General features: G+C 39.2%; 1 protein-coding gene across 3 annotated transcripts in view; it reads left to right on the forward strand.

Annotated features, from left to right (window-relative positions):
- CDS1 (CDP-diacylglycerol synthase 1) overlaps positions 1-21,884 on the forward strand; it is a 100,260-nt gene that overhangs the window by 21,504 nt on the left and 56,872 nt on the right. For all 3 annotated transcript variants that reach the window (XM_009240163.4, XM_054553279.2, NM_001132360.1), the window contains 3 exon segments: positions 4,903-4,999; positions 13,357-13,454; positions 15,176-15,315. In XM_009240163.4, the coding sequence (XP_009238438.3) occupies positions 4,903-4,999; positions 13,357-13,454; positions 15,176-15,315 (335 nt within the window).

A 21,884-nucleotide genomic window follows, 5' to 3' on the forward strand; every position in this document is an offset into this window, starting at 1 on the left:
AATATCTGAGGTATAGTTCTATGTATTTAATGTGTATCTACCCTTAAAACCTTGTGAAGTATAAGAAAACCAAGGCTGAGAGGTTAATTGTTGAAGGCTACAGAGCTAGTAAGATATAGACTTGGGATTCTTGCCTTGGGCTGTCAGATTCTGAAGTCTATGATCTATTTACCACGTCACGTTGCTTTTTCTGGTATTAGAACACCTAATAAAACTCCACAGTCTCTGTTCCCTATTTTTCAAATGCCAGACAGAAATAGGTATTTTTTTCTTTTTTCTTTTCTTTCTTTCATTTTTTAAATAAGACGGGGTTTTACCACATTGCCCAAGCTGGTCTTGAACTCCTGGGCTCAAGCAGTCTGCCCACTTTGGCCTCCCAAAGTGCTGGGATTACAGGCGTGAACCATGGCACCAGGCCAGTATTTTTTTTTCTTTTAACTGAGTTTAAGATTATTGTCTAAAACTCCACAATCCATTACCATTTTATATTTGTGCAACATTTAAAAATGTGTGATGACCACAAAATTTCAGCTAATTATATTACCCTTCATTGTATACTTTAGTAATATGAATTATAAAATTTATAAAAGCAAAGTAAACCTAAGCTTTTGTCCAGATTAACGTATGAAATGTTACATATTGGTATAGAAAGAACAATGTTTCCCCAACTTTTTGACAGTATGACACAATAAGAAGTACATTGTATACCACATTCCAAGACACACAAATGTATTTAACTGCTGCAAAAATGTTATGAAACAGTTCTTCCCGTTACTGTGTAATACCCTCTGATTTCTTTTCTATTTGACGCTGTTCTATGTTATTGAACAAAAAATGCTACATGTCACTTACTCAGTGGATTTTACTACCCTTGGGTCATAGCCTGCAGTCTGAAAACCACTAGTTTAGTCGTATCTAGTAAATGTAATATGAATTTTTCTTTTTTTTTACTTTGTAAGGGATAACCATCTTAGAATATATTGGTTAAAAGCAACATTTTCATATTTTTTAACCAATAGAACATATCTTTGATCTGCTGTGAAAAGCATGATTATTTTAATAGTTCTTGTTCCCAGTTGTTTTCATGACCTAATTCCCAGATATAACTTTGCATTAAAATCTCATCAAGTCTATCTCAGACCTGAAATTTTGTGTCGTTGATGTTCTATAAGAATGGCCAGATTTGTGTGTGTCATTCATAATAAGATCTTCCTTAATCATGAAGTTGTTTTTTTTCTGATATGAAGTAACAATAGCAAATACTAGCAGCTAATATTTATTTAGCATTTACTATGTACTAGCATTGTTTCAGGCACTTTATATGTGTTGACTAATATTCTTATGGCAGCCTTGTAACACAGGTATATAAATGTGGAAACGTAGGCAGATATTATATATCAGGGGTCACATAGCTAGTAAGTTATGGAACCACATTCTGAACCTAGGTACTGTGGCTTCAATGCCTGTATTCTTATCTATGCTATTTATGAGTGAATTGGTTTTAGAAAATGAACAATAGATAGTATAATGATTTCAATCTTCTCAAGAAACTTTTCTACAAAGATTACATGAATGTTTTACATGTAATCTGTTTTATACATTTTTATCCTGTTTTTAATCTAATATTGAAAACAGACTGTCTTGCAAAGACTTAGAATTTGTACATACATAGGATTAAAAATAGTAATTACATAAGAAATGTACATTACTTGCAGAAAAAAAAACCTATAATCCTCCTACCAAGACATTAATATTTAGAATACTTCGGTGTTTACTCTCTGAGGCTTTTTTCTTGTGCAGTGTGTGTGTGTGTGTGTGTGTGTGTGTGTATGTATGGATGTGTGTAAAGCAAAAATGAGATTGTACTGTTTTCTACCTTACTGTTTTCATTTTCATTCCATGGTATTATTAGGAACAACATTTCATGCAGAATCCTAAATATATTTCAGAAACATTTTTAATGTCTGTATGATATATTTTGCTGCATGGCTATAGCCTAGTTTATCCAACTGACCACCTATTGCTGGGCATTTAGTATATTACTAAATGTTCACAATTAAAAATACCTCTACATTAAACATTTTTCTTTGTAGTAACTTTATTTTAACATCCATTAATTATTTCCTTAGGATAAAGTCCTAAAAGAGAAATCCCTTGGTCAAGTTTTATGCCCTCCCCTTACTTTTTTTTTTAAAACAGGGTTTCACTCTGTTGCCTAGACTGGAGTGCAGTGGCGCAGTCTCTACTCACTGCAACCTCTACCTCTCAGGCTCAAGCAATCCTCCCACCTCAGCCACCCAGGTAACTGGGACTACAGGCATGGTCCTGGCTAATTTTTGTATTTTTTATAGAGACAGGATTTTGCCTTGGCTTTTGGTCCTTTATTTACCTCTGACTAGATTTGTGACCTAGCCCAGTTTCCTAATCCATCCATTAATCCACTAACAGTTATATCTGTACAACTACATGGAGCCTTTCAGCCATAGTATTTTTGACTCTACACTCATTTTTAGTTCTGCCTCATGCTCATGCTCTCATGAGAAGTTTATGTCTACATAGTTTGTTAAACAATAGAGGGAAATAAAGTTGAATGAATGCAATTTGACTGCCTTATGAAGAAACTTGGAAGCTGGAAAAAAATGTATGTTGTTGGTATGTTGGTATTTTAGATCCTGTGTGCAGAAATGACATGGTAAAAGGAATATTTGAAAAGAGTATTTGTTGGAAGTATTTAAACTATATTGGAGAGTGGTTGAAAGCAAGGAATGTAACCCTTTTTTTTTTTTTTTTTAAGAGACAGTATCTTGCTCTGCTACCCAGGCTGGAGTGCAGTGGCACAATCATGGCTCACTGCAGCCTTGACCTCCTGGGCTCAAGTGTTCCTCCCACCTCAGCCCCCAACATGCCCCGCCTCCTCTCCCCCCACTCCCCCCGCCCCAGTAGCTGGGACCACAGGCGAGTACCACCACGCCCAGCTAAGTTTTGCATTTTTTGTAGAGCTGGGTTTTTACCATGTTGCCCAGGCTGGTCTCAAACTACTGAGCTGAAGCAATTCTATACCTTATGAAGGCAGCTAATATTTCTGTTCTAAGAAGGGAATGGGGGCTGGGCATGGTGGCTCACACCTGAAATCCCAGCACTTTGGGAGGCCAAGGCAGGAGGATCACTTGTGCCCAGGAGTTAGAGACCAGCCTGGGCAAGATAGTAAGACCCTGTCTCTATTTTTTTTAAAAAAAGGAGTGAGGACTTCTGCTCAGAATATACTGCATATATGTTACTAGACTTTAAGTTGAATCAAAATCTCTTGTAACATAATTTAAATGCTACCAGTTTAATTAATAAAAATCAGAAAAGTCCTAAAGAAAAACAGTGACAATTCTAAATATAGAAGTCATCATTTGTATATAGGAGCATTCAGAAATTCTGGATTTTTCATACAGAGCTGCCAACAGTTTATATGACATGGTAACACAAGGAGTGATTATTTGTATGGCACACTGGGGATGAAGTGTAACGCTTGTGGCAGTGGTGGGATGTGGTCAGGCATGCCAGGCCCTTACAGAGAGGGTTGAGGGAGACCAGTTCTCAGCATGGCAAGGACCAGCCGGTGTACCAGCAGGAAAGCTCTGCTCTGAGGAGCAAAGAAAGGCCCAAGGATAAGGAAATACTTTGTTTCTTGGAGACGGAGTCTCACTCAGTCGCCCAGGCTGGAGTGCAGTGGCGCGATCTCGGCTCACTGCAATCTCCACCTCCCGGGTTCATGCCATTCTCCTGCCTCAGCCTCCCGAGTAGCTGGGACTACAGGCACCCACCACTGTGCCCGGCTAATTGTTTTGTATCTTTAGTAGAGACGGGGTTTCACCGTGTTAGCCAGGATGGTCTCGATCTCCTGACCTCGTGATCTGCCCGCCTCGGCCTCCCAAAGTGCTGAGATTACAGGCATGAGCCACCACGCCTGGCCAAGGAAATAACTTACTAAAGGCTTTGTCCCTAATCAAAGAAAGCAGTCAATACACTTTGAACAATAGAAGTGTCCTTCCATCTGTCTTTATCCTCAGTGGCTGACCTCTTAGGTAACTGGCACCTCACTCCTTTATTTCACTGAAATCACTGTTCTTTCCAGTTTTAGTTTGGTATTGTCTTTCATTACTTATTCTCATTGGCAGTCCGTGCTGTCTATATCATATTCTTAAAATCATGACTGTGTTCATCTGCCATCCTAATTGGGCATCATCTCTTTTGAGGGCTTTTGTACCTGGCTCATTCTTCCCCTCTATGTGGTCCCTGGTGGGATGCCTGACTGTCACATCCACCCTGACCACCTAACGCCCTAACCTCACGATTTATTCCCCACTCACATTTAACAAAAATTATTTTCTTTCTGGCCAGGCGCGGTGCTCACACCTGTAATCCCAGCACTTTGGGAGGCTGAGGCAAGCGGATCACGAGGTCAGGAGATCGAGAGCATCCTGGCTAACACAGTGAAACCCCGTCTCTACTAAAAATACAAAACAATTAGCCGGGTTTGGTGGCGGACACCTGTAGTCCCAGCTACTCGGAAGGCTGAGGCAGGAGAATGGCGTGAACCCAGGAGGTGGAGCTTGCAGTGAGCCGAGATCGCGCCACTGCACTCTAGCCAGGGCAACAGAGCGAGACTCTGTCTCAAAAAAAAAAAAAAAAATTATTTTCTTTCTTGGCTAATATAACTTTAAAAGTTAATTTATCTCCTAGTGTGTGAATGAATGCTGTTTGTTTTTTGTTTTTGTTGTTTGTTATATAAAGTGAAGTAGGGGAATCTTAAAGTACAGTTAAGGAAAATTCATAAATCTGGCAAATCAATACTGAAACCACACAAAAAACCTTAAGAACATGTTAAATACTAACTTTACGTTTTCTTTGTAGGTGGAAAAACTGGTGGATACGTGGAATTCTCACTCTAACTATGATCTCATTGTTTTTCCTGATCATCTATATGGGATCCTTCATGCTGATGCTTCTTGTAAGTTTTTGACTTTTCCCTGAGTGTCTCTTGCTTTGTTTTTCAACGTTTATATAGGATTGAAGTAATTTGAGCATATCATAAAAAGGAAGCTAATTCAACACTCAGTCATAGCATATTTAGTTCCTTTAAGTGTCTTTTATTTCATGATATGGTCTGACTTAATATTTTCTGTTTGCAAAATGACTATTCAGTGTGTTCATTCAGCAAAGACCAAGTTTGTATAACAGGTACATGTCTATGTGTCTGACATTGTGCCAAGCATATTTTATATGGGCAAAAAAACACAAGCCTGAGACCTCGTCTCTACAGAAACTTTTAAAAAATAAGCTGGGGGTGGTGGTTCACGCCTATAGTCCCAGCTACTGGGGAGGCTGAGGTGGGAGGATCACTTGAGCCCAGGAGGTTGAGGCTGCTGTGAGCTGTGGTTGTGCTACTGCACTGCAGCCTAGGCAACACAGACCACCTCAAAAAAAAAAAAAGTGACAGAAATATACACACACATAACATCAACATATGACTATTAGCTAGATCCCTGATTTCAAGGAACTCAGTGTAATGGCAAAAACATACAAGTAACCATATGAATAAATAGTATGATAAATAAGTGAGATAAGTTCTATGATAGAACATGTTAGGAGTGCCCAGTAGAAAAGCACCTAATCCAGTCTGAGGGAGAGATGAGGAGGGGCTTCCAGAAGAGACAGTGCCAAAGCCGAGTCCTGAATACTGGACAGGGGAAGGAATTCCAAAGTGGAGACATCATGAGCGGGGCATGGAGGTAGTGAGAGGATGCGGTCCATTGGAAGATCTGCAAGTTGCACGTGTAGAGGGTGTCTAGATAGGGCACTGGAGAGGCAAGGAAAAACCATTCTGGGAGTTTGGGATTTTGGTGTGTGTGGGAAGCTCAACAAGTCAGGAAGCCAAACAAGTATTTAAACCCTTCATTCATTCGTGTAACAAACGCTTTCAAGATGCCTGCTATATTCCAGGCATTACATTAGTTCTAGGGATGATACAGTGGTACCGAGAAAAATGTACCTGTCTCTGCCCTCATGGAGCATACTATCTGCCCTTTAAAGAGCTGATTATGTATTTACAGTCAGATGCCACCTGATGACATTTTGGTCAGTGATAGACAACTATACGACAGAGGTCCTATAAGATTATAATGGAGCCAAAAAATTCCTATTGCCTCATGATTTTATTCCAATTGCCAACAGTATTCAGTAAAGTAACATGTTGTACAAATTTATAGCCTAGGACCAATAGCCTATACCATATAGACTAGATGTATAAGAGGCCATACCATCTAGGTTTTGTAAGTATACTCTATGATGTTGGCACAACAACGAAATTGCCTAACAATGCATTTCTCAGAACATACCCCATTGTTAAGCAACACATGACTATATATAATTACAAACTACAATAAGCATTTGAAAAAAAGAATAATACTAATAGAGCAAAGACGGAGCTGGGAGACTTTCCAGAGGCACAGTGCCAAGCACGTGGGCTGCAATCTGAAGGTTGAGTGGGAATCAACAAGGTAAAGGATGGAGTCTTGGGGAGGACCATCACAGGCAGAGGATTTCTGTGTGCAAAAGCCCAGATATTTAAAGCATGAAACATTTGAAGCCCACAAATGTTGGAACTGAGGAGAAATGCATTTGTTCAATGCATTCATCAAGCATTGAGGCAGTGCTGAGCATAGTTTGACAGCACACAGTGAGAGCCTGCTCTCCGGGGTGCCCTGTGGCCTTATTTATTGGTACTATCATTGTTATTACTTTTTCTCATTCCTTCTTAGTTAATCCAGGTTCTTCTTATGTACTCATCTCCTTCATCTCTGATTTCTCTTGCCCACTTAGAAATGTGTTTATCCATTTTGCCAATCTCCCTCCATATTCAATTCTATTCATAGCTCATAAGCTTATGAGCTGTATGATATGGTTTTCCTTTTATTTTATAAAAGAACAAGTTTTGATGTGAAATTAGACATGATGAAAAAAAATTCCATCAGCTGTTGAAGCCACTTAAAGTGGCTTTTATAAGCACCTCAAAGCCTCTTTCACTTCTCTTTTTGTCCTCTCATTAATTTTTCACTTCCATGGGGAAATCAAGTAATGAAAATGAATAACAAGTTAATTTCTTTTTCTGCTAATTTGCTGAGATCTTAAAGTGCTTTTTCTCACAAAGGAAAAATGGATAATAAATAGGATAGACTTAATGTGAGGGCAGAGGAAGCCGAGCTTGAAAGCCAAGTGGGCAGGCGTGGACAATTGTCTAGGTTTGATTCCAGGAAGAGGCCCCCCAGCTCCCAGTCTTCTGTCGCTGAACATGCCAAGGGCTAAAATGATCACCATTGGCCCTGGGACTTGGGCATTTAAGAAGCAAGTGTGCAGAGCACTCTTCAGTGCCAGGTGGTGAGTGGGCAGGCTTGAGGAAGAAGGGACCAAGTGAGAGCAAGGAGTTCCACAAGTCTTTGTAGGTGAAGGGACCTTTGAGTATGATCTTGAGCAGTGCATCAGGGTGGAGGCAGCACTGTGAGCAAAGGTCCAAGTGGCTAGAAGTGTGCCACTTGGACCTTTGCTCACATTGCTCCCTGGGTGGCAGAAAAAGTTGCTTTTTCCTTGAGCACAGGGCTGAAAAATAATTAGAGATCAGGTTCTGGAAGGCCTTGCTATGTGAAGAAGTTTGGGTTTTATTTGGGAAGCAGTAAGGAGAAGTATTTTGGGAGAATTTATTTGGAATTAAGAACTAAGAAGAATTTATTTGGGAGAAGTAAGGAGTAAGAAGAAAATTTTGATCTAAGATATCAGAAACCACCAGTATCCTAGATACAGTGACTTAGGCAGGTTTGGTGGGTTCCCCTGTGATTTACGTTTTTCTCCAAACTGAACTGTTGAGTATAATAACTAGGGCAAGAATTTGTGGATAAAAACTATTTTCTAACCACTCTTTGAGACAAAATTCAAGACAGTTTTAAAGACATGCATGCATACATTTGGATTCTGATTTTTTAAGAGAACCATAAGTGTGCCTACAGTATTTGAGTTTTTTTGTTTTTTTTTTTTCTACTATGAAAGGAAAATATGATCTTACTACTAGTTACTTGCTTCAATTGGTGAGTTTAATTAAAGAAGAAAATAAGAGTATTAAAGTTCTGGCCAGGTGTGGTGACTGACGCCTGTAATCTCAGCACTTCGGGAGGCCGAGGCAGGTGGATCATTTGAGGTCAGGAGTTCGAGACCAGCCTGGCCAAAATGGTGAAACCCCGTCTCTTTTAAAAATACAAAAATTAGCCGGGTGGTAGTGGCGTGTGCCTGTAATCTGAGCTACTTGGGAGGCTGAGGCAGGAGAATCGCTTGATCCTGGGAGGTGGAGGTTGCAGTGAGCTGAGATCACACCACTGCACTCCAGTCTGGGCAACAGAGTGAGATCCTGTCTCAAAAAAAAAAAAAAAAAAAAAGAATATTAAAGATCTAAGTAAAGTAGGTTTGAACTGTTATTGGTTATTTAAGTTTATTACATACACATACATGCATAGATATATATATTATGTTTATATGATATTTATGTTAAGAGAATATAGATGATTCACACATATAGTTGGTACTCAATTGACATTATGTGTTTTAAAACCGTATTTCTATTCCTATTCTTAACTAGATCATTTATATTTTGAGAAGGACACGTTGTATCTAGCTTGCAGTTGCCTTATAATGTCAGCACTCAAAAATGACTAATTCAATATAGTTTTATTAAAAACTTCTAGGAGGTCAGGCGCGGTGGCTCATGCCTGTAGTCTCAGCACTTTGGGAGGGCGAGGCGGGCAGATTGCTTGAGGTCAGAAGTTCAAGACCAGCCTGGCCAACATGGTGAAACCCTGTCTCTACTCAAAATACAAAAAAATTAGCTGGATGTGGTGGTGCACACCGGTAGTCCTAGCTACTCAGGTGGCTGAGGCAAGAGAATCACTTGAACCCAAGAGGCAGAGTGAGCCGAGATCACGCCACTGCACTCCAGCCTGGGCTACAGAGTGAGACTTTGTCTCAAAAAACAAACAAACAAAGCTTCTAGGAAATTACAGGTACTATTTTAATATGGAATGCATACCCATGTTCCTTAAAAGGCCTTCTATTTGTAGTTTTTAAATTGTATTCACAGCTTAGAATCATACTTTCTAAGTGATGGAGTTACTAAAGCATGTTTTGATTTAAAGGCAGATGTGAACACATAGAAGATATTGAAAGAGGTTTTTTCTCCCCTCCCCTCCCGCCTTCTTGGAAACTGTTGTCATTAAGTTTTAATTCGTGCTATGTAATTTACTTTTAAATAGTGTGTTTACTTTTTCCCATTATGAGAGTTGTATACGTGTGTTCAAATTACTTTGGAAAATAGATAATTAAAAATAATCATTCCAACCCTATGTTTAACTACCAAAATGCAATTAGTAGTGTTATGTTTTATTTCATCACTTTTTGCTTAATTTATATATTTTTAAAACCATGGTCATAATAATAATGTGACCAACATTGTGCATCCTGCTTTTTAAGCTAAATATCACATCAAAAATTTTGTGGCCAGGTGCGGTGGCACACACCTGTAGTCTCAGCTATTCGAGAGGCTGAGGCAGGAGGATCACTTGAGCCCTGAAATTCCAGTCTGAGTCCAGCCTGGATAATATGGCACAACCCTATCTCTAAAAAAACCAAACTTTTAAAAAAAGTTTTGTGTTGTTCTGTAGTCTTTATAATCATTAGCTTTACTAGATTGTCTGCTTGATGGAATGTAGTTCATCATGCAGTTATTCACTTACAGTGAATGAATATCTGAATTCATTCAGTGCATCATTTAAAGTTATTCAAATCATTGTGTTATTTGTAGACATTCAGGTTATGTTCTGTTTTTTTTTTTTTTTATTGTGAATAACACTATCCTGAACATATTAGAACATAAATATGCTCTAACTTTATATGCAGGAGTATTTTCTTAGAAAAGATTTGCAAAGTGAAAAGAGACACTTATTTGGATAACCCATAGGTACTATAGTTCATACTCAAAATGTCCGGATCTGAACTTCTAGTCCATACCTCAGCCATCCAGAGTAAATCTGTTGTCAAAGTTAAATAACAATACACAGACAAATCTCTATGCAAAGCATTTTATTTGGGAATGTATATATATATTTTAAAAAAAACAGAATTGCACTTCAGAGCATACACCCAGACCAGGGTGGTCTTTGATATGTCTAAAGAACAAAGAGAAGGTTGGGAGTTTTATTAATGAGAGAAGTTTGGGAGTTTTATTAAAGAGAGAAATGTAGGCCGGGTGCGGTGGCTCATGCCTGTAATCCCAGCACTTTGGGAGGCCGAGGTGGGCGGATCACGAGGTCAGGAGATCAAGACCATCCTGGCTAACATGGTGAAACCCCGTCTCTACTAAAAATACAAAAAATTAGCTGGGCGTGGTGGCGGGCGCCTGTAGTCCCAGCTACTCGGGAGGCTGAGGCAGGAGAATGGCGTGAACCCAGGAGGTGGACCTTGCAGTGGGCCAAGATCGCGCCACTGCAGTCCGGCCTGGGCGAAAGAGCAAGACTGTCTCAAAAAAAAAAAAAAAGAGAGAGAGAGAAATGCTACATACTGTTTTGAAAGAAAGCCCATTGGTACTAGTGAAGTTTTGGGGAGTTGGCAGGCTCTGATTGGTGAGTGACAGTGGTGGCAGGTAAAACTAGTCTTAAAGTCATGGCACGTTGTTTCAGCAGCCACTAAGTAAAACTGGTCTGAGGGTATGGCCAGCTGTTTCAGCAGCTGGGCTTTGGATAATTCGTGGAGCGGGTGCTGTGTGCCCTGAGTGCTTTTTCCGCTTCGCCCTTCAACTCTGATTTTAGTTGAATATGACAATTGACCCAATTTGTATAATTCTTTCATACTGTCTACTTTCCCAAGCCTTCTTTGGTGTTATTTTGTGTTCCCTTTTCTCCCTTAGCCCCTCAATTTCCTCACCCACCAAGTCTAGTCAGTTCTACCCCCTATACTTCTCTCCTGTCTTCTCTACTCCTCTACCACTTCAGCTGGATAGTGAAGTGGCATCTTGCCTGCCTGACTGCCTTTACTCTTGTCACCTCCCCAGTCCACTCTTTCCACCTTATTCTCCCAAACTTTCATGTCCAGTCATGTCCTTTCAACTCCTCGGTGCAGTGCTTCCTGCTGTTTCCTAGGATTCCAGGACCAGGCTCATCTCTCTCTCCTTCTTATCCCCACCTTTGTCTTCCAGCAACTCCACCCTCCTAGTAGTTCCCTTAATATGCCCCATTCCCTCTACAGGCGGCGACTCTGCAGATCCTCCTCCTCTGGCTCTGCCGTTGCCCACCCCCTGCCCCTGCCACAGGTGTGTGTGCCTCTACACACATCCATTTGCCTATTTCACATGGGTTGTAGTTATGTTTCCTCCCTGAGAGACACTGTACCTCTCTGTGAACAGATGCTCTATGTTATTTCTGTAAGTCCTCAGTAACTAGTAAAGAGTAGAGACTTAAATACTGACTGTTGTTTTTAAGGTTCTTGAAACATTAATTGGGCCAACAGAGTCCTATGAGTGTACATTGCTATCAGTGTTGATGGTGTGGAGTATTAATTTCTGTGTAATCCTCCAGTCCTGGAAGATACACATATAGTTTAAGGATTTCGACACTGCTATTTGGAATCTTTTGTTTTCTGTTTTCCTAGAAGTTCCATATTAATTGTCCCTGCAAGCTATAGTTGATGATCATATAAATATAATGTGTGTTATTAAAAATACTTTTATTCTCCCCTCTCAGTAAAAGAAATACAATTTATAGTGCCAGTGGATGTACCCTGGCAAATATGTTCATAGAAATTACATCAGTATGATATTTTAAAAGCCCTTCAGATCTGACTAACTTTGCTTTACCGTTTTGTCTTAATACTAAACATTGTCTCCGTTCTGTATTTTTGTTAGAAATGACTTGATATTATATACAAAGGTTATTTGAAGAAGGACACTTAGATTTCCTCCTGTCTTTATGACACATTTATGACTTTTCCCTAAAAGTACTGTTTATGGTTTGACGTACATTTATCATGTGGCTGAAAAGACACATTTACTTTTTAAAGTATGTGATTGGACATGTAATCAGTATAATGGGAAAAAATAGCTTAAGAATACCCTGAATGGTAGGTTTTAGAAAACTAACTTGTGGAAATCTTAAAAAGAAATCCCAAAATATATCCTCTTACAGAGTTTGGTAAGCTTTTTCTGTTAAAGGACCAGATAGTAATATTTTAGGCTTTAAGGAGCTGCATATGTTTCGGTCACATAAACTTTGGTTTTTAAATAACTCTTTAAAAAATACAAAAATCCATTCTTAGCTCAAGGACAGCATAAAAACAAGCCCTTGGGCTGTGTTCTTTAGATGTTGAAAAGCTAGTCTGCCATATTCACAGAGATTTTTACCTCTTAATTCATGATAATAAGTGTTCGACTTGCCATTTGCTCTTTGAGTCTTGGAATTGACAGGTCAAGCACTGGGTGTGATGCTACATCTTGAGAAATTACCTTCACCCAGGTTGCCGAATGCAGCAGTTTGAAGGACTACAAAGTAGAACATCAAAAAGGGATTTATAAATCTAAACCCATTTAATAGGTGTGCAATCAGGACACTGTGTAAACAGAAATGCATAAATTCAGTTGACTGGCCAAAGTGGTTGCAAATGTGGAAGGTTGCTTATACTTTGCTAAGGTAGCCCAGCTTAGATTGAGCAGCGAGTAGCTAGCTGGCTATGGGAGAGTTGACACAGCTGGGAGGATGAAAAGGCCATTCCAGGGTGACGGGGTAGAAAGTGTTTTAACTGTTTGTCCTGACAGTATCTTTATTATTTGCAAGTATAACAATGCATGGTTACAAATAAATATATACAAGCAAACTTTCGTATATGATTTTCTTAGGGTATCTCAAGAAACATAATGGACAGGTTGGACAAAAAGATACTCCATCTTGAGGATAATCTCAAGAATGAAGTAGTAATGAGGGATAAATCCTAGTGAACTGTGGCCAACCAGACTGTATCCCTCAAACTTTAAACTCCAGTGCCATTCCCCACCCCGGGAAGGATCTTCCAAGCCTTTTTGAGTAAAACATTATTTTGCCTACCCCTTTGAGGCATCACTTGATTTTAGAGACATGGAATATTGCATTTTTTACTGACATTTAGAATAATTAAACATTGGTAGATTAAGATTTTTTAAATACGTATAACAAACTGCTTTATTGAATGATTAAGCACAAATGTAAACATTGAGAAATGTATGTTAATGTTTTCTCTTGGTTTCAGGTTCTGGGCATCCAAGTGAAATGCTTCCATGAAATTATCACTATAGGTTATAGAGTCTATCATTCTTATGATCTACCATGGTTTAGAACACTAAGTTGGTAAGTAAGCTTGAAACTATTTCAGATATGAAAAGTTAATTTCTGAAGTTTGTAAAGGAAGCATCTTGATCAGTCAGTATTCACTCAGTTCACCCTATAGATTGATTCTAGAGAAAAATGGATAAAAATAATGTAATTGAATTTTGAAAAGAAGATCACCTTTGTCTTTCCCACTCGAATACAACTTTTTTCAGATCTCATATTTTACTCTTTGTAGAGATACCTGATATGTGAATATATACACCATTCTTGTCCTTTTTTTAATAAAAAACTAAACATTGTATTGGAAACATTTTTGTATCCTTTACAATAATAATTTTAGCAAAATATTTACATATAATCTTTTCTTTCATTTTCCTTCATTTCCCCTCAGTTGACATGATAACATACAGCATATTGTATATAAACAAATGCATGTAAAGTTAGTAACAAAATCACCAAATGATATTAACATTTAAAATTTTATATCTTTTAAAACTTTTCATATATAAATCATTGCTATCAGAACCTTGGCTAGGAAACATGATAACGTTATAGTTCATATTTAACCCAAGTGGCCATCCTTTTTAGTATAGTTGATTAATATCAACCAGGGAGTCAGTGTCTTATTAAAACAGATGGGGTTTAGAATAGTCAAAAAGAAGTGTCTTGATTTCGGTGATAGCTGATTTTTCCTTCTAGCAGGTTTCTTCATGAGTGGCAGAGTATATAAGAAATGTTAGATAGGTAAAGTAATTGGAGAATAATTAAATGCAAAACCATGCAGTATTGATTCTAAGTATTAAAAAAAAAGAGAAGATAAATAAGGATGGGCTCCAGTGATGGTAGAAGGTGTCAAACAAGAGGTAAAAGATAAACTGGTATTTGAAATGAAGACAAGTTTTGGATAAAGAAGAGTTTTCTGGTTGGGGACGTAGCACCCATCAGTTTCTAGATGTGGGACAGACGCACTTATACTACTGTTGATGAGATGTTCCTGGCCCTTCTGAGCAGATGGTATTGATTAGTGGACAGTGGGTAAATAGTTGGATTGGTAGACCAGGTTAGGCCTTGATTGCCTTACAGAGGAAGAATCCCTGCTCATCTGGAGTCCACTAGGAGCATTAGAAGAGGGGAGATGCCAGTGTGTGCAGGGCAGTGGGGAGACAGTTTGAATTACCTCTTCTTTCTTTCCCTCTTAATCTTCCTGAGGACAGGTGGGGATTTGTCTTAGGACTTCTACTATTAAAAAGCATTAGGGCTGTGAGTAGTTACGAGTTAATTTTCATTATGGACTTAATACCTCAATATATACACCCACACATTATACATACATACAAAGTATTAAAATCATACACACACACAAACATACACACATTATACATACACACAAAGTATTAAATTTACACACACACACACACACACACACACACACTGCTACCGCCTCACAAGGGTGAGGGATTGTGTGTGTGTAGTATTTTCTACATTGTTTCCTAATTATCTTTGGCATTAGATTTTCAGCTAAATAAAGGTATGAACTATATTCGGTAAATTTTTGCTAATCAATAAATTTGAAATTAAGTTTAAAACAGGAAAATAGCATTTTGGTAAAATACATCTTGAATTGGTCTTCTGAACTTGGTTTTGATTTTTGTGTCATCAGAATGTAGAAAATAATTTTGTTGAGTTTGAGGGGAAGGAAAGCTTCAAATATAGAAAAGCTAATTGTGTTTAAATTATAGGTACTTTCTATTGTGTGTAAACTACTTTTTCTATGGAGAGACTGTAGCTGATTATTTTGCTACATTTGTTCAAAGAGAAGAACAACTTCAGTTCCTCATTCGCTACCATAGATTTATATCATTTGCCCTCTATCTGGCAGGTAAGTTAAGGAATATTCTGTATTGATATATAGCTAACATATTTTCCATGTTTATTTTTATTTCTGTTATTTAAATTAGTAATTTTTTGTAAATTTTATTCCAGCCTCTCTTTTTCATTGTTTCTTGTGTATAAAGCTATTTCTTTCATCATATTCTTAAATAGCAATTATTCCCTTATAGTGGGTTTAAAAAGTGCTTGTTAAGAATCACTCCAGGCCAGGTGCGGTGGCTCGCTCCTGTAATCCCAGCACTTTGGAAGGCTGAGGCAGGCAGAACACCTGAGGTCAGGAGTTTGAGACCAGCCTGACCAACATGAAGAAACTCCGTCTCTACTAAAAATACAGAATTAGGCGGGCATGGTGGTGCATACCTATAATTTCAGCTACTCAGGAGGCTGAGGCAGGAGAATCGCTTGAACCTGGGAGGCAGAGGTTGCGGTGAGTCGAGCTCGTGCCATTGCACTCCAGCCTCGGCAACAAGAGCAAAACTCTTATCTCAAAAAAAAAAAAAAAAAAAAAAGAATCACTCCATATATTTGAAAATTTTCTTTGCAAATTGTAGTAAAAAAACTTTTAAGTAAATAAAAATTATTAACCAAATTTAATTTATGAAGAAACTTTCACATATATATTGCTTTATTTGTCCCTAGGAAATAGAGCTTTTTCATGTAGAATTAATCAGGGTAATTAGGTTTTTTTTTGTTTTTTTTTGAGACAGAGTCTCACTCTGTTGCCCAGGCTGGAGCGCAGTGGCGTGATCTCAGCTCACTGCAACCTCCACCTCCTGGGTCCACGCCATACTCCTGCCTCAGCCTCCCGAGTAGCTGGGACTACAGGCCCCTGCCACCACGCCTGGCTAATTTTTTGTATTTTTAGTAGAGACAGGGTTTCACCGTGTTAGCCAGGATGGTCTCAATCTCCTGACCTCGTGATTCACCCGCCTCAGCCTCCCAAAGTGCTGGGATTACAAGCATGAGCCACCGCGCCCGGCCTAATTAGTTTTTTCGACATAGTTTATAATACATGTAACTGTTTATACTATGCTATGCCACATGTTTTTGTAATTTTTAAATTAAAAATTAGATTCTTAAGATAAAGTTAGAATTTACAGATATCTTTTCCATGAAATTTTACAGATCATAAAAATAACCCCTAAGAAATTGATTTTTTTAAATGTGCTTTTTAAAAACCAGATTGCTCATGTGAATTCTGGACCTACCAATTACTGGTTGAGTAAAGAGTGAGATATTTGGGCTGGGCGCGGTGGCTCATGCCTGTAATCCCAGCACTTTGTGAGGCCGAGATGCAGGGATCACCTGAGGTTGGGAGTTCGAGACCAGCCTGACCAACATGGAGAAACCCCGTCTCTACTAAAAATACAGAATTAGCCGGGCATGGTGGCGCGTGCTTGTAATCCCAGCTACTTAGGAGGCTGAGGCAGGAGAATCACTTGAACCTGGGAGGCGGAGGTTGCGGTGAGCTGAGATTGCACCATTGCACTCCAGCCTGGGCAACAAGAGGGAAACTCCATCTCAAAAAAGAAACAAACAAACAAAAATGAGATATTTAATTAATTTCTCTGTGCTTCAGTTTCTTTGTAAAGCACTTAGAATAGTACCTGGCACTACTTAAATTTTTTTTTATTATTATTTTCACTTTAAAAGAAGGACATGAAATTTGTGAGTTTTCATGTTAGCTGTTAATAGTTATTGTTTTAGCTCCTAGGAGTTTCCCAATAAATGAATTTTTCTCCTGGTACAATCATAGAAACTGGGTAATTCTTTTCCATTTCTCTTTAAAAATCTACAGAGTATGTGGGGAAGCATGTCCAGTCCTGTAGAAGTATGCTATTTCATTAAATAGTTATGATGTTCTTCATGGTGCTCCTCAGCTCCTTCAGTTCCTAGGCCTTCTAATTCTAAAAAGCCAGAAAGTGAAATACAATCTGAAATGATAATGGGAATTTTCAGAGAATTTGTTTTGATGTAATGAGGAGGAATACATTTTCGAAGAATTTTCCACCTTTTACATTCAGGTCTTTTGTTACTTTTTAAAATTTTAAATTTCATTTTATTTTCCCAGGGATTGGGTCTCCCCATGTGGCCCAGGCAGGTCTCGAACTCCTGGGCTCAAGGGATCCTTCTGCCTTGGCTTCCCAAAGTGCTGGGATTACAGGCACGAGCCACTGCACCCAGCCTTTCGTTCAGAATTATTGTTCAGTTCAGCTTTCCAAATCTGTTCCTTCATTTAAAAAAACTTTTCACTGCTGTATCTATAGAAAGTACATTCATAGAAATAGGTATTGAAAAATTTCTACTCTTTTAAGGGTATTCATATGATGATAGTTGGTCCATTTTAAATTCTGACCAATTGGAAGGATTATGATCATGGAGAGATTATGATTGTTATCAGCTAAGAAGATCATACTAAAATTTTGGAGAATAAAACACTTGACTCTGATTCTGTGTTTATCAAAGCACATTTGTGCATTTTCTTGGTATTCTTTGTAGAAACTTTGAGCATTTTCTCTCGTTTACCAAACCAATAAGTTGGATTTATTTTGTTAAAGGTAAGGTAGATTCTGGAATGGATTCTTTTGTATTACGGGAGAGAAGAATGTACTACCTTCTCAGTTTATATTTAAAGTAACAAGACTTCTGGCATTTTGAGTTTTGATAATAATAGTAACAGTCAAAGTGTCTATGGTATCTTCTGTTATTGAACCCAACACTTTATTTCATGTGATTATTCTTGTAATTATTTAAAAACAACTGCGGGCCGGGTGTGGTGGCTCACACCTGTACTCCCAGCACTTTGGGAGGCTGAGGCAGGCAGATCACTTGAGGTCAGGAGTTTGAGACCAGCCTGGCCAACATGGCGAAACCCCATCTCTACTGAAAATACAAAAAAAATTAGCCGGGCGTGGTGGCAGGTGCCTGTAATCCCAGCTATTTGGGAGGCTGAGGCAAGAGAATTGCTGTAACCTGGGAGGCAGAGCTGAAATCATGCTGCTGCACTCCAACCTGGGCGACAGAGCAAGACTCCATCTCAAAATAATAATAATAATAAAAGAACAGTTGTGGTTAATTAAAACATAAATCATTTCTATCATTAATATCTGCACATTAGTTTTCAAACTGATTTTCAAAAGAATTATGATGTAAACAGCAACCCTGTATCCCACCGCTTTGAGATTTTTTTCCTTTTCTCTAAGTAATAGGCCTATTTATTAGTTTACTTTAGGCATTATCTATTGACTTCTTGTTATAACCTACCTCACTTCTTCATACTCAGTTTTTTTATAGTCATAGTTTGCATTAAGTAGGTACCTAAAATATCACTTCCTGTAGAGCCAAATAGTATCTATGATTACATTTCCTTCTTTTACAACTTTTTGTTTTTCCCGAACTGAGGAACTGCTTCACCTTCTCTTTCCCATATTTGCTATTTTCAGTGTAGAGATCCTTAATTTTTCCTTCAGGTTTGCCCCATGTCTGTTGGTAGTATTTTCAGATGTTTACACAAGTCAGATAGTATATCAATTGCCTTTTTTCCTGGAGACTTCTGTGCCAGAGACCTCTGCATTCCTGTTCCTGTGTGAGCTGGCTGCATATGGGCCCACTGCTGAGCTGTCCTCATGATTTGAGCTGGTTTCTTCCATCCCAGGTCTTCCATCTCTTGGTTAACACCCTCACTTTGCTGAAGCATGGCCTGCTGTAGTTTCTTATGAAATGATGTGTAGAAGGTAGATGTCTTATGTTTGTGCATTTCTAAAGATATCTTTAGTCTTTTCTCACAGCCGATTGCTTTGGCTAGGGCCCATACTTATTGTTAGACTTTTACTTAATAATCCAGGTCAGAAGCCTAGGCCTCAGTCTTGCCTTCCACGGGGACTTTTCTTCCTAGTTTCTCTAGCAAATACGTTTAGGCACCTGTAATTTCTCAGGCCTACTAACAGTTTTCTATCTGTTTTCTAGCTTTCAAATTTTTTAGACATGTTTCTTCTTTTCTCCTTGACATTTTTTCAGTTTTCTTTGTTCTTGCGGGGCTTCCCCTTAATTTATTTTAATGTTATTTTGCAGGGATACCAGGATGGAATACAAACTGTCATTTAAAAACAAAAAGCCTTAACTAGTTTTGTTTTTCCCTTGGCTTAGAACAATTTGTTATTTTTGCTCAGTCCTGCGGATTGGCAGGCTTAACTTAGCAGTTCTAACCCCAGGCCTCTCACGTGGTTGCCGTGAGACAGAGGCCGGTGCTCATGTCTTGAGTGGGTTGGACATCAAAGATGGCTCCTTTTCATGACTGCAGTTCGTGCCGCTTGCTGACTTGGGCACTGACCTGTGGCCCCTCCATGTGGCTTGGATGGGACAGGCAGCCTGGGTTCTGAATGGGGAGCATGCCAGAAGCCAGGTGTTTCAAGAGGCCTAAACTAGTTTTTGTTTTTTTTTTAAACAAGTTTTTTTTTTTTTTTTTAATGAAAATATATGCCCATGATAAAAATTTGGACTAGAAAGGAGTATTCGATGAAATCTTCCTCCACCTCAGAGCCTTACTTATGATATCTGGAGGCTTACTACTGTTATTCCAGAAATTGTCTGAGTATTCAAGCTTTTATGTTTATATCTCCCTCCCTTTTTCTTATATAAGTATCTCTTCTGTACCATTTTTCCACTTCATATATTAATAGCTTATAGATGGATTTATATTGGCACGTCTACATCTATCATTGTATCCATATCTACAGTTACATCTATATTGATATACAGCAATAGCTGAGAGGTAGAATGTCGGCATATAAGGAGATTACTGTTTTCCCCTTTGGTTTTGCTATAATTTATGCTTGAGAATAACGTCTCAATTGACTGTGGACCGATAGTGTAGTTCATTTTCTTTGTTGTTTCTTTTTATATATTTTGTCTTTGATAGCCTCCCAACCAGCCCCTTTTTAGTAATTCTTTGTTTCATGTGTGACTTTTGGACTCTACTTCTATACAATACAATCAGTGTTTCATCTTTTTTTTTTTTGAAACAGAGTCTCACTCCGTTGCCCAGGCTGGAGTGCAGTGGCATGATCTCGGCTCATGGCAACCTCTGCCTTCTGGGTTCAGGTGATTCTCACGCCTCAGCCTCCCAAGTAGTTGGGACTACAGGCATGCACTACCGCGCCTGGCTAATGTTTGTATTTTTAGTAGAGATGGAGTTTCACTATGTTGCTCAGGTTGGTGTCTAACTCCTGGGCTCAAGTGATCCTCCTGCCTTGGTCTCCGAAAGTGTTGGGAATATGGGCGTGAGCCACCATGTCTGGCCTGGTATTTCTTCATTTTTCTAACAGTATACTTATTTCTGCCATGTAGGGACCAGCCCCACAGGGTCGGTGGGTCTCTCCCCGTGTGCGGAGACGAGAGAGTGTAGAAATAAAGACACAAGACAAAGAGATAAAAGAAAAGGCAGCTGGGCCCGGGGGACCACTACCACCAAGTCGCAGAGACCGGTAGTGTCCCCAAATGTCTGGCTGCACTGTTATTTATTGGATACAAAGGAAAAGGGGCAGGGTAAGGAGTGTGTCATCTCCAATGATAGGTAAAGTCACGTGGGTCACGTGTCCACTGGACAGGGGGCCCTTCCCTGCCTGGCAGCTGAGGCAGAGAGAGAGGGAGAGAGAGAGACAGCTTACGCCATTATTTCTGCATATCAGAGACTTTTAGTACTTTCACTAATTTTGCTACTGTGATCTAAAAGGCAGAGCCAGGTGTACGGGATGGAACATGAAGGTGGACTAGGAGCGTGACCACTGAAGCACAGCATCACAGGGAGACGGTTAGGCCTCCGGATAACTGCGGGCGAGCCTGACTAATGTCAGGCCCTCCACAAGAGGTGGAGGAGTAGAGTCTTCTGTAAACTCCCCCGGGGAAAGGGAAACTCCCTTTCCCGGTCTGCTAAGTAGCAGGTGTTTTTCCTTGACACTGAGGCTACCGCTAGACCATGGTCCGCCTGGCAACGGGCGTCTTTCCAGACGCTGGCGTTACCGCTAGACCAAGGAGCCTTCTGGTGGCCCTGTCCGGGCATAACAGAAGGCTTGCACTCTTGTCTTCTGGTCACTTCTCACTGTGTCCCCTCAGCTCCTATCTCTGTATGGCCTGGTTTTTCCTAGGTTATGATTATAGAGCGTGGATTATTATAATATTGGAATAAAGAGTAAGTACTACTAATGATTAATTATATTCATGTATAATCATATCTAAGATCTATATCTGGTATAACTGTTCTTGTTTTATATTTTATTATACTGGAACAGCTCGTGTCCTTGGTCTCCTGCCTCGGCACCTGGGTGGCTTGCCGTCCACATGCCTTAGACATATTTTACCATTTCTTATTTTACACTCATAGAATCACAGAAACTTATTGGAAGTCGTCAAAGTCATTCTTTGAGCAAACATTTCAGTGTTTTCCAAATGCTACGTACTGTGAATGATGTTGAGGATATAAAGGGAGATGAAGCGATTGTGTGCCTTCCAGGGTCTTGAAGCTGGTGAGATGTGAGTCTTCTAGTTCATTGCTGAAATGTG

This window comes from Pongo abelii, chromosome 3, assembly GCF_028885655.2.
Source record: "Pongo abelii isolate AG06213 chromosome 3, NHGRI_mPonAbe1-v2.0_pri, whole genome shotgun sequence".
NCBI classification, from domain to species: Eukaryota; Metazoa; Chordata; class Mammalia; order Primates; family Hominidae; genus Pongo; species Pongo abelii.